General features: G+C 53.7%; 1 protein-coding gene across 1 annotated transcript in view; it reads right to left on the bottom strand.

The window, feature by feature from the left end:
- Window positions 1-11,895: 11,895 nt before the first annotated feature.
- Window positions 11,896-16,469, bottom strand: part of LOC122394475 (low affinity immunoglobulin epsilon Fc receptor-like) — an 18,287-nt gene continuing 13,713 nt past the window's right edge. The window contains exon 2 of the mRNA XM_043391362.1: window positions 11,896-13,337. Coding sequence (XP_043247297.1) covers window positions 12,298-13,254 — 957 coding nt within the window. The 5' untranslated portion in view covers window positions 13,255-13,337 and the 3' untranslated portion in view covers window positions 11,896-12,297. The remainder of the gene's footprint in view (window positions 13,338-16,469) is intronic.

The raw sequence follows: 16,469 nt of genomic DNA, 5'->3' as shown, positions 1-16,469 counted from the left end.
GAACCGGGGGGGGGGGGGCTAGGGGGGGCTGAGCCCCCCCAACTTTTCGGCGGGGGGGGGGGGCTCGTAATGTATTTGAGCCCCCCCCCCAGCTGGAGGAAGCGAAATCGGAAATCTACCAACACAATTTCATAGATTCATACATAAGGCGCGGGAACCGGGGGAGAGGGCAGTGGGGGAAGCTTGCCCTCACAACTCTGGGGCCGTGGGGGCGGTGCCTCACAACTTTTCATGAGGCCAGGAACCGTTGGGGCAGCTTGCCCTCCCCAAATTAGGGGTTGTGAGTCACAAAGGAAGAAAGCATGTGAGTGAAAAATCTACCTATTTTACTGACTCGGCAACTCATTTGGCAGCTTAAAACCTTTATTCCAGGTTGCCAAAACGGTAGTTTCTTCACTCAGCTGAGACGGAATACCTCACTTTTTTGCAAATATTTTCTTCTTTTTTATTCGTTGAAAAGGCCAAGGTCTGAAAAATAAGTGGCCTAAAACCGATGAGAAAACTAGATTTGGGGGTACCCTAGGTTGATCTCTATGATGGTTCAGCCCCCCCCCCCAGTCTGGAAGAAGTTCCCGCGCTACTGCTTATAGGTAATCGCGTAGTGACCTGACCCGACCTGACGATGAGATAGGTGCAACTCCGGCTTAAATAAATGTTCAGAGTCCAAGACTCAAGAGTTCATCTATCTTTCCTTCTACGGCCGGTTCCGTTCCAATAGATCCTACCTTGATTCTGATCATTCTGAATATTCTGAGCTGGTTCGACGTTTAAATACCAAAATAAGGAAAAGAGGACATCAAATGCCCTCGAACGGATAATTTTTTGGCTTTCGTCCCGAAACAACTTTGCCAGCATCACTTGTCTCCAGTATGTGGTCCCGCTGCGACCTCTCCGCGGTGCTGACACCGACTGAAGCGGCATAGACCCATCGCGGTCACGGCCAGTGGGCGGAGTCAAGTTGAGCACGGCGTAACGTGATTGGCCAGCGCTCCTATCCGACCCGGTGCGGTAGCGAGCGAGCCTCTATCTGGGTGCAAAAACTGATTAACATTACGAGACAACGACAAGTGCTCTAAATTTTGATATTTTTGTTCTGTCGTGGTTCTGTCCTCGCCTCGCGTCACTCAGCTGTGCGACACCTGGCCCGAGAGCGATTCGGAATGGCACACTTCTGTATTAGTCCGACACACCCGGCACGGGACTCCCCCGTGCCGGCTCCCCGCCCAGACACATGCCCACGCGGCCAGGGCTCAGCGGCGACTGCCCACACTTCCGGCCGCCGCGCCGGCCCACGCATGCGCATCTCTGGCCGCCGCACCGGCCTAGTCACGGGCGATTCCAGCCGCGGTCGGAGGGGGGACGGCTCAGGATACCACACCTCACCCCCCTTTACATAAACACAAATGCAACTCTCAAGAGAAGAACCAATGAAACGAAAACTGCTCACACAGAAAACAACTTGATCCCGCCGCACAGACTCAATCGAGCGAGACCACTGCGCGCCGAACAGTGCCCATCAGCATAAAAAACTACACACCGCCACACAGACACTTCCGACTGTGGGCACCACCTCTGCGCGTCGAGCGGCGCGGAGTGCCCGGCTGCGCGCGGCGCCGTGGGCTGCCAGCCCGACCGGTCGGTCCGGCCTCCGCCTCCGACGCTAGTCCGTTGAAGTCTGGCCCACCAGCACTGGCTCCTCCGCCGCCCGCAGGCTCTCCGGTTCCGGCTCCTCCGCCTCCCGCCAGCTCGCCTCTACCGTCCGCCGTCGGCCCGATGGCCCCTGCTCCTCCGTCGTCCGTCAGCCTCCGGCTCGTCTCCACCGCCGTCCGTCCGCTCGGACCGTCCGACTCTTCCGTCGTCTGACGGCTCGCCTTTGCCTCCGTCTGCTGACACGACGGCACCGGCTCCTCCGTCGTCCGCCGGCCCGTCTCCTCTGTCGGCTCCTCTGTCTCCGCCGCCGTCTGCCGACTCGACAGCTCAGTCTCCTCTGCCGTCCGACGGCTCGCCACTGTCGACGTCCGCCGACTCGGCCGCTCCGGCCCCTCAGTCGCCCGTCGGCTCGTCTCTTCTGCCGTCTGCCGACTTGACAGCGTCGGGTCTTCCGTCCGCCAGCTCCCTGGGTCCGTCGCCGTCCGCCGGCTCCACGGATTCACCTCCGTCTGCCGGCTCCCCGGATCCGCTGCCATCCGCCGGCTCCCCGGATTCGTCGCCGCCCGCCGGCTCCACGGATTCACCTCCGTCCGCCGGCTCCGCAGCTCCGCCTCCTCACGGCATTCGCCGGCCGCAGCGGTGCTGCCTGGCGCCGCCGACAGGAGCTGGTCGCAGTGGCGCGACCACAGACTGCCTCTGCCGGCATCCACCTCGTACGAGACGAGTCCGGTCCGCGTCACAACCCGGCCGCGGACCCACTTCTGTGGCCCTCCGTAGCAACGGGCCCACACCTCCGCTCCGACTCCGAACGTTCTCCCTCGGATGCCGGCTGCCGTCCATTGCCGCTCCGCGCTGCCTCGGAGTGCTGCATAGTGGCATCGAGCGCCACCGCGGTCCCGACGGACTCGCCTCCCGGCGCCGCCGCCGTCCCGACGCACTCCGCTCCCGGCTCTGCCGCAGTCGCAAACGACTTGGCTCCCGGCGCCGCCGACTCCTTCGTGTTCACCAGCGCGACCTCCGATCCTGAGGTCACCCGCGCGGCCTCCGGCTCCCTCAGAGCCCCGACGCCTGCCATCGCCGCGACGCCCGCCGCCTCCGCCAGCGCACCGGCGCCCGCTGTCGTCTCGGCACCCCTTGCTCTCGCCGCCGTACCGGCGCCTGCCGGCTTCGCCAGCGCCCCGGCGTCCACCAGCGTCTCGGCGCTCGCCAGCGCCCCGACGCCCACCAATGTCCCGACGATCACCAGCGCCCCGACGCTCACCAGCGTCCCGACGCCCGCTGTCATCCCGTCGTCCACCAGCATCCCGGCGCCCGCTGTCTTCCCGGCGTTCCTTGCTCCCGCCGGTGTCCCGGCGTCCGATTCCTCCACCGGCGTGTCGCAGCGCCAGCGGCACCGGGCGCGCCCGCCGGTACATCAGCTTGGCGTCCGACTTCAGCCGCAGTCCTCCCCTGATCGGGATGCGTCCCAGCTCCTCGTCGACGACAGCTGAGTGTCTCTCCGGCACGCCTTCGAGCGTCCGCGCCGGCTGCACGCGGCACACCCGAGCCGATGACGTCATCAGACCAAGCGCCTGCAGCCACTCGCGTCCCATCAGCGGGCGGTGGGGTCCCAACCCGGTCACCACCAGCCGCAGACAGGTCGCGGGTCTTCCCGACGCCGTGACGCTGACCCGCACCTCCCCTCTCAAGGGAATGACCTGACCTGTGAACGAGGTCAGGCGCAGGTCACACGGGTCCAGCAGCTGCAGAAGCCCCCGCTGCCGCGCTGTCTCCGCGCTCACCAGCGACACCGGGCTCCCCGTGTCCACGACCATGGTCAGCTGCTGGCCGTTCACCGTCACCGTCTTCATTTCCGGCTCCGCGGCGCTGGCTTCGACTGAGTTCACCAGCCACGCGTCGCCGTCGACTGAGCTCACCAGCCACGCGTCGCCGTCGCCGTCCGTCTGTTCCTCCTCCGCAGCCACCAGCCGCACCCGCCGCTGCGGACACGCCGCCTTCAGGTGCCCGGTGGAGCCGCACTTGAAGCATCGCCGCTGCCTGGGCCCTCCATCGCTGCCGCTGTTGCCCGGCGCGCCCCGGCCGTGTTCTCCGGCCGCTCCGCTGCGTCCGCCGCTAGCCGCCTGGCCAGCCGGACAGCGGCTGTCACGGGCACACGGCACAGCTCCCGCCGCTGGACAGTCGGGCTGCCAATGACCAGCAGCACCGCAGCGGAAGCAGGTTCCGAGCCGTGACTGGGGCGACCTCACGGCATTGACGGCTCCCTCAGCGTCTGCTGCCGGTGCCTCGGCCAAACGCGTGCCGCCCAGCTGAGCACCGAGCTGCTCCATGTCCCGGTGCGCGCGTGCCGTCTGCCGTACCTCGGCCAGGGTCAAACCGTCGCCCTTCGAGGCGGCCAGCTTTACCAGCTTGGCCCGCAGACCGGCTCGGCTCCCCAGCACGCACCGATCGCGCAGCTCCCGGTCCACTTCAGTGGCTGCATAGCCGCAGCGCACGACCTGCGCTCGCAGACGGCCCAGGAACCTCTCCAGGTCTTCTTCCGGCTCCATCTGCATCCCGTGGAACAGAGAGCGCTCTGCCACCGCGTTCCTGACCGGAGACAGGTAGGTCGTCAGCTTCCTCGTGAGCCGCTCGAAGCTGTCGGCCGTCTCGCTCGTCTCCTCCGGCAGAGTCTCGCTGAGGTCGGCAACATCCGGCCCGACCAGGTGCAACAGCACCGCACACTTCCGGTCGGCCTCCTGGACCCCGACCGCACACAGGTAACGCTCGACACCGCGCAACCACCGGCCGAAGTCGTCGCCCTGCCGAAACGGCTCCACCGCCGGAATCGACAGTCCCGTGCTGTTCATCCTGATCCCGGGCTGAGCTGCCTGCCCCGATCACAACACCCCGACCGCCGCCGCGAACTCCGGCCGTCGCCGCTATCCCGGCCTTCTCCCGGCCGTTGCCGCTATCCCGGCAGTCTCCCGGCCGTCACTCTCCACTCCTCTCCTCTCCCGGCCGTCACTCTCCACTCCACTCCTCTCCTCTCCCCCACCGCCCGGCCGCCGGTCCCTGGCGCCGCCGCTGCCGGTTCCTGGCGGTTCCCGCGCTTTCTCCGGCGGGGGAGTCACGTGACTGTGACGCCACAGTCACGTCACCGAGCGGAGAGTCCCGACCAATCACACGCACCGTGAGAGTCTTACGTCACCACCGGCCGGCCCAATCACAGCGCAGCCCGCCGACGCCAGCCACCGCGTCGACCGCGCAACATGGCCGCTGCCAAAATCCGGTGAAAACATGCACGTGTGTCACCGCCGAGCGACGGGCGAACAAATGCAGCAGCGAAAAAAAAACTAAGCACTAAGCAATTAGCAACCGTTTCGCTACGCATCTCACCGTTCGTCCTCCGTGCCCATCCGCTCTCGCCCGCCACCGCGCACTAAACACTCGCGAGACATCTCATTCCGTCGCCAGGTTGTTCTGTCGTGGTTCTGTCCTCGCCTCGCGTCACTCAGCTGTGCGACACCTGGCCCGAGAGCGATTCGGAATGGCACACTTCTGTATTAGTCCGACACACCCGGCACGGGACTCCCCCGTGCCGGCTCCCCGCCCAGACACATGCCCACGCGGCCAGGGCTCAGCGGCGACTGCCCACACTTCCGGCCGCCGCGCCGGCCCACGCATGCGCATCTCTGGCCGCCGCACCGGCCTAGTCACGGGCGATTCCAGCCGCGGTCGGAGGGGGGACGGCTCAGGATACCACAATTTTGTTATGAGACCATATTGACAAAAATTGGCGCTTGAGCTGAAACATCGTCTGCCAAAATGTCAAGCTAATTGGACAAAAATTGAAGAAATTATCGCCGAAAAACAGGGTCTCATGGGGTCTGAAATGCATAGTAGGTCACATCCCATGGCATTAAAACCTGATAAGGTATGTTAACGCCATAGGGTCAACGAGGGGTCAACTGAGGTCATGTTGTTGACCCCTTGTGACCTCGGGTCACACGCAGGAACTTACTTTTGAGCAGTCCTGTTGCTCAGAATCTTGATCTGTACCTCCATTTGTTAGAATGGTTCTTCATGCACTGAACACATAGGTTGTCATGGAAATGGCTGGGGGCCCGTTTTTCCAGTGACTCAATCTGGACGCCACAGTAAACCGATAAAATGCACTAAAATAGTACCTTCCGAACGGAAATTGAATGCTCTTCAAGGAACTGGGCTCCGAATTTGGATAGCGTCTTTAGTTTTTTCTCTATTTCGAAATGAAATCGAAAAAAATGTCAAAATTTTACAAAATTTCAACATTTCCTTACTTCAACATAGATTTATGAGGTTATTTTTACACGCAAATATGCAAAACCGGATATCATTCAAAAGCTTGTGGCATAGGAAAGGCGATGAAAGTTACCACGAGTCGATTACTCAACTACACCGGACACGGTGGGCCAAAAACCGAATTTCGGGGCCAAAAATCGAAAATCGTCTCTGAAAACCGGAAAAGCATTTTCAGATCAAAACAAATGCCCATTTCGGTTATAATGACACCCAATGAGTTCAAAAAAATCGGTCGTTACTCAGGTGAACAAAATGACTGTTGCATAGTGATCGGTCCTTTATATTCGGTCCCATATATCTGATGTATCGTGAGGAATATGAGAGTCGCAAATCTATAATTTCATATATGACGTCACTGTGACGTCATTTCAAATGGGATCAACACCAAATATAGACACAACCTCGGCTAGGTATTCAGGAAGATGTGTGCAAAGTTTCGCTTCTCTATCTCTTCGCGTTGCGACGATATCGTCGCAGAAGTAAAGGGGGGCAACTATATGCCCCCCCCAGCGGCCGGCGGGTGGCGCGGAGGCCCAGCGGCCGCCGCGTGAGACCACCATAGCATAGATGACCGAGACCACCCATAAAAGTGGTCTCGGTCATCGCGGGGAGAGGCATACCCCTGGAAAAGTGTCTCCGAATTCCAAAATTCTTAGGTTTGACTCCTTACGCACCTCTGTGCAGCTTAACGTAAATTTGTGCCCAAAAGTTGATGAATTTTCTTTCCTTTGTAGAAAAAAGACGATAAAATTTAATCGATTTCCGGCGCCGCGCTGTGAGGATCGGTAGTTGGTATATACCCTAAATGTCCCCCTTGGATTTGCTAGTGTTTTTAAGCGCACTCAAATAAGACTACTGTCTCGAAGAGCCAGTAGAGCCTTTATTGCTTGTGGGTATAATGGAATTGCAACTTAAATCTATTACATAGGTAATATCATAGATAACATGAATCATGTTATTCATGTTTCATGTTATGAATCATGTTAATATGAATCATGATTCATGTTATCTATGGTAATATTTTTGTCTAAAATGTTTAACCACTTGTTGGTATGATGCTGATTTAATCAGGTAGGTGGGTAAATCTTTGACGTCTTTTCTTCCAACGCGTTGATTAAATTCGTTCGCATTTCGACCTGCTGATTAGCATTTTGGATTGGTTTTCGGGACAATGGACCTACAATTAGGTAAATCGACAAAGTGACATTTTTATATCTTTCTCAGGTAAATGATTATCTTTCGTTTTAGTTTTGGGGCTACACTAAGGTACATACACAATTATCATTTTTAACGTTAATCAATAATCTTATGATGATAGAAAATGGCCTTATGCTCATGATACAATGAAATGATAGTAAAATAATTGCAAAAAGTATTATGATATATTTCGACTTGCGTCGTCTTCAGAATGTACATTTTCGGAATTGTCGATGAGCAAATTCAAATCCTTTCAAAATAGCTTGCAACATTTTTGTGAGATCTCTGGCTGACAAATTACAGTCAGGTCATACCTATAACAGATTTTAACAGCGTACAATAGAATGCTCCAATATCACTGATTAACAATTAGATAAATATTGTCATAATACTTTTTGGACTTATTTTACATACCTACTATCATGTCATTGTATCATGAGCATAAGGTCATTTTCTAACATCATAATATTCATAATTAGGTATGCTCAAACTACCCATAGCTCACCTTTAATTAATCAATAATCAACAAATAACACGTTAATTAATATTTTCCCTCAGTGTAACCCGTTACTAAAATGAAAGATAAACATTTAAGTCGAGAAGTCGTGTATCGGAAGAACTCCGGATATCTCCACCTGAAGAGTTATGAGGCCCGTATGAGGACAGTATATGTGCATAGTGCCTATGTATACCCTTAGCATTCCCCTTTCCTCCCCTATATACCTACGATTATGGCAGCTATCGGTTACGCTACGTCTCAGTGATGGCGACCAGCGCCTGCTGCAGATGGCACCAAGCCTTCTCTGGTGAATGGTGACGGCGTCCGGTGTCCGCTGGTGATACCGTCCTGCGTCCGCTGACCGCTGGTGATCATGTGGGGGGGGGGGGGGAAGGGGGCAGTGATTGCCCGCTGCCCAACCTGCCTGCCAGCTTCGCGGCAGTGGCGACACTGCCGGCTGATTTAGGATTTCATAAACCACCGGTGCATGAAATAACGCCCACAGCGAAACGAAAATCACTTACTCGTGCAAATACAGATGCAAATTTATGGGACATGGATCCTGATTGCCCGAGGCCGAGCCAGGGCGTGTGCAGATTATTCATATTCGTGAACAAGCTGTCAAATGACCCGTAGGTAATGACAACCGAACCACGCGAGATCAAATGTAGTGCACGTCTTTTGCTCAACTGGGCCGTGTTTCCACGACTCACACATACTGCACAGATATAAAAGATACAATGCCCCAGCCAGTAGACACAGTCGTCTGCGGCTCACTCTTCCAGCATGAAGTTCCTGGTGCTCGCTGCGCTGGCCGCGGTGGCCGCTGCCGACCAGTCCGGTACCTCGGTGTACCGGTACGGTACCTCGGCCGGTACCCAGTCCCAGTACACACCGGCAGTTTCCTCAGCTGGGTACGGACTCAAGTCCCGCAGGAGGCCGTTCGAGCCCGCACTGAAACCGCTCAACGGAGGCTACTCGCGGCAGAACGGGAGGGCCGGCCAGAACTACGGAGCCTACAACTCCCAGGCTAACGAAGGGTCCAGCTCGCAGACTAACGGAGGCCTCTCCCAGTCCAACGGAGGCTATTACTCCCAGACAACCGGAGACTCTGGCGCTTCTTCCATCGGTGGCTACAGCTACTCCGCCGGCCTCTACAGCTCCCAGTCGAGCGGAGGCGGCGGCCGGCGGTCGGCCGCTCGCTACACTCCCCGGTACGGCGGCACCCTCAGCGCGCGCGGCTCGGCGCTGGCCCGGGCGCGGCCGGAGCCGACGCCGGCGCCGCAGCCGTACTCGTTCAGCTACGACGTGCTGGACGTGTTCGGTAACGACTACGGCGCTGCCGAGGCGTCCAACGGCGAGCAGGTGCAGGGCCAGTACAGCGTGCTGCTGCCCGACGGCCGGCTGCAGACCGTCTCCTACGCCGTGGACGGAGACTCGGGCTTCGTGGCCGACGTGCAGTACGAGGGCGAGGCGCGCTTCCCGGACGCCGCCGGAGGGGAGCAGGGCCGCGGATCCGTCACCTCCGGCGCCGGACCGGACGCGTCCTACCGGTATGGACGGAACTAGGGAGGAACTAGCCACAGGTCCTACCTAATGTGAACATGTCAGTGTCACAGTCGTCGTTACAAATAGTTAATACGGTGCGCAGTGCGCACAAACACGACCAAACCGTCACATCATGCGAGATGACGGTGTTCTGTCCCTAGAGTAATGTGTAACTAGTGTCTGTCTGAGGTTTGTTTCAAGGTTGTGGGCTGTGGTGCTGGTTATAGGTAACTGTTTGTAAGCTGATGTCTAGGTGCTTCTTGATTTGTGAGGTGCCAGTTCCAAAGCTCATTGGGTAAATCGAACCACGTAAATATTTCTTAACATCATAAACTGTTTTCGAGAAACATTAATGTATTTTTTATCCCGCACCGGAGACAGTGTTTACAATTGCTTCAGGCGTGATAAGAGAGGAAATTATCAGCTGTCGTTTAACTGATTTGTTTAACCAGGGGCTCCGCCACAGGGGGGTACGCGGGGGTCCGGACCCCCTCAATAATTCCCATGGGGGGTACAGTACCCCCCAATATTCCGAATACCTGTAACCTTGTTTTGCGTTAGAATGACTAAATCATTCACAGAATGTGTTGAATAATTTAATTAGAATGTGTTGATGGTCGCAAAGCTAAGGAATTTAAGATCTAGAAATGTAGGGAAACACGAAGATGTTGTGACACACGAAGTGCTCAACAATCGCCGACCTATATTTATGGGAGTGTCATTATTCTACCATTTTGTTATTACTATGAATGCGTTTAAGATTGCTAGAATTAACTTAGCATGCTAGAATTTGGCAATAATTTCGTGAGAGGGGTCCAGCTTGCAGGACACCTCCTAGACACAACACCCGCCCCAAAAGAGCTTCAAATCGATCTGAGAACCCTCTTTCCATGTGAGATCACCCGATAGTGTGTGTGTGTGGGGGGGGGGGGGGGTAAGCCGGTCTTTCGAGCACCATACTAGTCTGAGAGCCTAATGCGCTGTCTGATGGCTAACACCGCCCTTGGAGCGCGCAACAGCGGCCTCCTTTCCTTAAGAACGTTGATTTGAGAGGCCGCCATGTCGGTGTCATTGAGATCCGCTTCTCGGTTTTCGACTCCTCTTGCAAACTGAACCTTGTTTTTTCGGTTCATGAAGCAAAATCCTCCCGATAGAATTGTTAAGTTTCCTTTGAACTCTAGAAAAACGGCAATTTTTCATCGATTTCGGGAGCTGCAGGGGGTGGGGTGGGGGTGGGGGTGAGGGGTAGGGGTGGGGGTGAATTCGCCCAAAATGCCCACCTTGGATCCGCCAGCGAGGTTTTGTGTTTTTGGTCGGACCCCCCAATCCCAAAACCGTGGCGGAGCCCCTGTGTTTAACGTCTAGACGAATAATAGTAGACATTTCGTCTAGTCTGAATTATGTCATATTTTTTATATAAAATGTATTTTTTACCTTTAGGCTCCCGAAACATATTGGCGATACGGGATAAAATTATTAAACCGCTCGTAGGTAGAAGAAGTCTTTTACACGTCTCGCCTATCGTCTCGACGTTTAAAAGATTTGTTTTACCTACTCGCGGTTTAACCCTCGCCCGCACATGCCATTTTCCCATCCTAGAGCGCACATGGGGGGGGGTTGCCACCCCCCCCCCCCCCCGCGCCATTTCGTTCCTGTTGGAGATAGAGCTTAGCGGTAAAGACCAAAAAGATTCTTTGGGAAGAGACGAATCCAATGATACCCAGTTTTACCTTCTCAGGTCAGTCATTGACCTTCCAGGTCAGGTCAAACTAAAAAATGTTGCTGTTTTGGGTCACCGTTGAATATCAAGTGCGCTGCTTATCATATACCGATGACGATGCCGTTTTCTGGTGCCAAGCCAGCTAGAACCTCTTTGTCACACTACCCGACCAGGTTTTTGCTGCTGAGGTCATTTCAGGTCAAGTTAGGTCAAGGCCAATTATATGTGTTTGTATGTCTGTGTGTGTCTGTGTGTATACTGATGTGTGCACCGATTGGTTATGTGTCCATATTACATGAAATCATGATCTGAGAAGCTTTTACCAAAAATGCAGTCAAAAAAACTTCACAAAAAGTAAATTCCGCTTGCCTAAAACGCAATTATCTTAGATGACCTAGGTTGACTTTGACCTTGACCTTGACATCTGTACATCGTCGAACAACATGTTCCATGATAGGTGGGAGGTAAGACTGGCAAAAAAGGCCGAAATCAAGGTGCCAAAAGCTCACAAGGCCCATAGCCAACGCAAGATGTTGAGAATTGGCCATTTGGGTCATGACATGACCTGAAAAACAAGGTCATATCTCCGAAACCACAAATCACAGACACTTGAAATTTTCAGTGGACGTCAAGAAAGGATAGAGGAGCAGCTATACGAAAAATCAGCCTTCTAGCTCTAAAAATGTTGAGTGCAGAGCAGAAAGACTACCTGGGGGGGGGGGGGTGGCAACCACCCCCCCCCCCCATGTGCGGGCGAGGGTTAATACCTATATAGTATCTGCGTTTCCTTCGTTTCGTGAAAGGTCTCAATTACCAATACGCATCAATCATCATACATGGGTGGCGTGACAAAAATGTGGTCACTAATGTCTATTATTCCAGGAAAACTTTTCACACCGATAACCAAATTGCTTGTTTCCTCTCAAACACTGCATGTTGGCAATCGTATAAAGTCCAGACAAGTTGATTGCAATTGTATTGCGTGCGGCTAACTCAACAATCAACATGCAGTCCGAAACACGGATAAAGATGCTAGCAGATACAATGACTTATTGTTACACAGGCAGGCTCAGGCATTGACAAGTCAATAAGCTGGCACGTTAGAACGTTTAAGTGCCTCACATATGAAGTAGCAAGCCAGCTCTGGATCGGTCACCACAGTGTTGCGGCAACACTCGACCTTGAGTCCTTGTGGCAATTATTGTCCGCGTAATCGTATTCGAATAGCTATTTGCAAATTACAAGTAAGTCAAGCGACTGTATTAGAGACTAGAGTCATGATGACAGTTGTAGACACGACATAAATGCATGAGACACGATACGAACATGACGGTACCATTTCACTGGGTTCCTCCAGCCCTTGCTACCAGGGCGTCTTATGCTGACGGGTTGTGATCTGACATAGATACTTCATCTGTCGGGAGCACTCGATGTCGTTCCAGTCCTGTAAACCGTGTGACCGTTTGTTCACATGCACACAGTTCTCTTCGCCCTCAACGTTGTTGGGCTCCCCTGCCCGCCAGGCGGTGTGGTCCAGTGGGGAGCCGTCCGTCCAGGCCCAGCCTGGATCCTCAGAGCTCCGCCTCAGCCCGATCCAGAAGTTGGATCCTTGGGTCTCTCTGAGAAGCTGGTGGATAAAGTCGGCATTGTCCTCATGAATGGAGGCCAGTTGGGCGCGCCGGTCCTTCTGGACGCAGGTGCGATTGGCGTCGTGCCACGTGACGCTCTGTGCAGGAGCGAGGAAGCAGGAGGCGCCGTGTCGGCTCCAGTTGTCCGGACAGGACAGCAGGACCTGCCGATGAACAGAGACCAGCAGAGGCATCATCTGAGTCACCACATCCCGGATCTGAGCAACGCTGCTTCGGAGCTCATCCATCTCGCTCTGCACTCCGCTCTGTTCCGTCTGGAGTTCTTGTATCTGCTGCTGAAGGCCCTCGAAGCCAGCCAAAAGACGGCCGATGGCCTCTGAGCTGTGCGCCGACAACTGAGAGTCCTGGTGCAGTCCGGTGGACAGGTCGGACAGCTGCTTCTTTAGCTCTGCAAAGTGGTGACGAGATGCGGCGCTGCTGCTGTTCGTTACCAGGTCGAAGAACATGTTGAGCACCTTGTCCCAGTCGTGTTGGCGTTTCTCGTCGCTACTACCGTTTCTTGGGGACTCAGCAGCAGAAGTGGAGCTCGGCTCGGCGCTGCTGCTGGGGGGTGCAGTGACGGTGGGCTGGGCTGGACTGAGGGCTGCGGCGGAAGACACGTCCGCCATGGTGATCAGGTGCAGCAGCACCACAGACGCACAGCACAGCAGCGCAGACACGAGTGCAGCCATGGTGCCAGCCGCTGAAACAGGCACCGAGTGACCAGCGGACAGGCAGCGCGGAGCGCTCACAGCTCAGCAGATGGCGCGCCACACTGCCGGGTCAGGAGACTCGGGTGACAGCGCGGTCAGGATGCACACATCCGGAGGCAGCACGGCGTCTATTCTACCGGACGAGGTCTGATTGGCTGCAGCTTGCAACCTTTCACATGGACGGCTATACCAGTCCGACCCAGGGGCTCCGCCACAGGGGGGTACGCGGGGGTCCGGACCCCCTCAATAATTAACCTGGGGGGTACAGTACCCCCCAATATTCCGAATACCTATAAGCTTGTTTTCGCGTAAGAATGACTAAATCGTTCACAGAATGTGTTGAATAATTTAGAATGTGCAGTGTTGACAGTCGCAAAGCTAAGGAATTTAAGATCTAGAAATGTACAGATCCCTAAAAATGTGACACACGAAGCGCTTAACTCTCGCCGACCTAGTAGGTACGGGAGTGTCATTATTCTGCCATTTTGTTATTAAAATGAATGCGTTTAACCCTATTAGTGGCAGGGGGGGGGTTGTTTTCATCCACCCCTCAGGTTTTTCGGGAATATCTCCAAAACCGCTGAAGCTACGATGCTGAAATTTTCTGACTTTTCCTAAAACTAAATTGGGCACATTCCCTGAAAATTTCAAGTTCGTAACTTTACCAGGGGCGGCTCCAGAGCACTGGGAATTGGGGGGTCCTATTCGTGAAGCGAGTCATTTGGGCGAAGATCACGATGCTGATGTATTATAACTGTATGCACCAGTCTTACGAACAGTGAATGAAAGGTATCATGTGATAACATATACAAAGTTATTGTGCATCCTCTTTTGACACGTTTTTGCTATAATAGGCGGATCCAGGCGTCCAAAAAGGGGGGGTTATGTTTTACCTCCCAACATAGGTGCCCTGACACCGCCTATACATGACTAATACAATTGTAGTCGTTCTCTCATAAGAAAATTGTAACATAACAAGACCATTGCCACCCTTTTTAGAAACAGTACCAACAAAAACCTTATTTACTATACTTTTTGTGTATCCCCAATCTCAATGATCTGTATCCGCCTATGATTTTTGAAAATGCATATTTTTAGGATCCATGTGAATTCCTGGTTCATTCTCTATCGATCGGCAAAAGTTGCGTTAAGATTGGTTCAGAAACCTGGCCGTGATAAACAGTCTAAAATGTATCTGCAATTTGCCCGTTTTTACCCCCCTCTACCCCCTATTGACATTTTTTAATTTTTATTTTTGAGAAATGTAGATCATGTTGAGCGAAATCGAATGCCGTTTGAATTTTGAAAATCGGCCCGTTAGATCTCGAGATATCAGGGGGGGTCGTAAACAGCCCCCCCCCTGCCACTAATAGGGGTAGCCAGGAGCCTGCCACTAATAGGGTTAACCCGCGCCCGGCTGGGGGTCCTGGATTTCCACGCCCTGCTGGGGGGGGGGGGTGTTTGAACACCCCCCCCTTCTAACTCGGCTCCTGGGCCACGTAGCGATACGCGGAAGGCGGCGTTCGAAAGAGCGTCAAAAATAATGAGGAAATCACTTCAGTCAATTTTTTGGTCAGGTCAAAGGTCAGGTCACCAGAGGTCATTGAAGGCAAAATTTCGCCGATTTCCAGGTCGAATGTCGACAATTTCCAAGAAGCCAACGCATAACTCGAGAACCAATAGAGCTACAGCGCCGCGAAAAAGCGCATTCGATAGCCCTATTAACGCCCTTTCTGAGTAATTCTCTCAGATTTGACCTAACGTCAACGGTTTTGCCTGCAGGGGGCAAAAACTGCAAAAATAGCCGATTTTTTCGGAAACAGTTTTTCTGCAATAACTTTTGACCCAAGCCTTGTACGAGCTTACTTTTACCGGCATCGTGTTCCTCTCGTCAAGACGCATCGAATGAACTATAACTTGACCTTGAAAGGTCAACTTGAAAATTTGACCTCAGGTCAAGGTCATGACCTGACCGGAAAGGGTCATGTTGCATATCAGTCGATCCGTATGGTCGAGCTGAACACATCTAAGGCGTTTTCATCGCTCTAGCATGCCTCTATCAAAAGTTATTTGCGAAAAACTGTTAGATACCATTCGTGACCTAAGATGACCTCAGGGCATAAACAGGGGTCACGGACACCATTTTCATGTTCAGTGTGTCTAAACCACTTGTAATTCAGTGTTTGGGAGTGTTTATAATGTCTTTCGTCAAAAAGAGGCGCATTTCAATTTTCTCCCATTGACTTATAATGGGGAGGTCGCAAAATTGACCTGACCTTAGGTCATCGATATCAAAATTCTGAGATATACATTTTGTACATGCTATTGCTCTTAGCAATCGCTGAAAGCTTCAAAGCGATCGGTCACTCGGTGTAGCTTTGACAGACATTGAAACTTTTTATGAGGTGAGGTCACTTCAAGTGACCTGGTGACCTGACCTTGAATGACCTTGGTCTGAAATTTTCACAATATGTGTAGAATTGATGTATGATAAGGTGTACCAAAAACGGCGGCGCTCCGCGCCGCCGTTTTTGAGATATTCGCGAAAAACCACAAGGGGGGTGTTCAAACACCCCCCCCCCCCCAGCAGGGCGCGGGTTAAGATTGCTATAGGATTAGCTCAGCATGCTAGAATTCGGCTATAATTTCGTGAGAGAGGTCCAGTTTGCAGGACACCTAGACACAATACCCGCCCCAAAAGAGCTTCAAAGCGATCTGAGAATCCTTTCTCCATGTGAGGTCAACCGATAGTGTTGGGGGAAGGGGGTTAAGCCGGTCTGTCAAGCACCGTACTAGTCTAAGCAGCCTCACACCATTCTGAGGTAATCTGCAATAATCTGCACAGGACTCTGAATGCAGGTCGGTAGAGATACGTCTACAAATCACAACTCTTACAGGATCCCTTGCATAACCTGACCTTTGATTCTTGATATCCATTTGCAGGTCGAGGTAGGTCACTCTCTGATCACAGAGACTGAATGTCATGAAGGACTCCATACTGCTATATGTATGAGGGCAGGGCTTTCAAATCCCTTCAACGACTCCTAAAGCCCTGCGCTTTCCTTTAACTACGGCCTTGGAGGACCCGGCACTGGCAGCTAAGAGCCTACATAGATATCTGAGCGCCTATGAAGGTCCCTGAGTTCCCAAGCTGAAGCGCATGCCAGTCGCTGAGAGCCTAATGCGCTGTCTGA

Source organism: Amphibalanus amphitrite, unplaced genomic scaffold (assembly GCF_019059575.1).
Source record: "Amphibalanus amphitrite isolate SeventyFive unplaced genomic scaffold, NRLGWU_Aamphi_draft 000594F_arrow, whole genome shotgun sequence".
NCBI lineage: Eukaryota > Metazoa > Arthropoda > Thecostraca > Balanomorpha > Balanidae > Amphibalanus > Amphibalanus amphitrite.
Note: the sequence above shows the minus strand (reverse complement) of the source record. Positions and strands in the feature narration are given on the sequence as shown.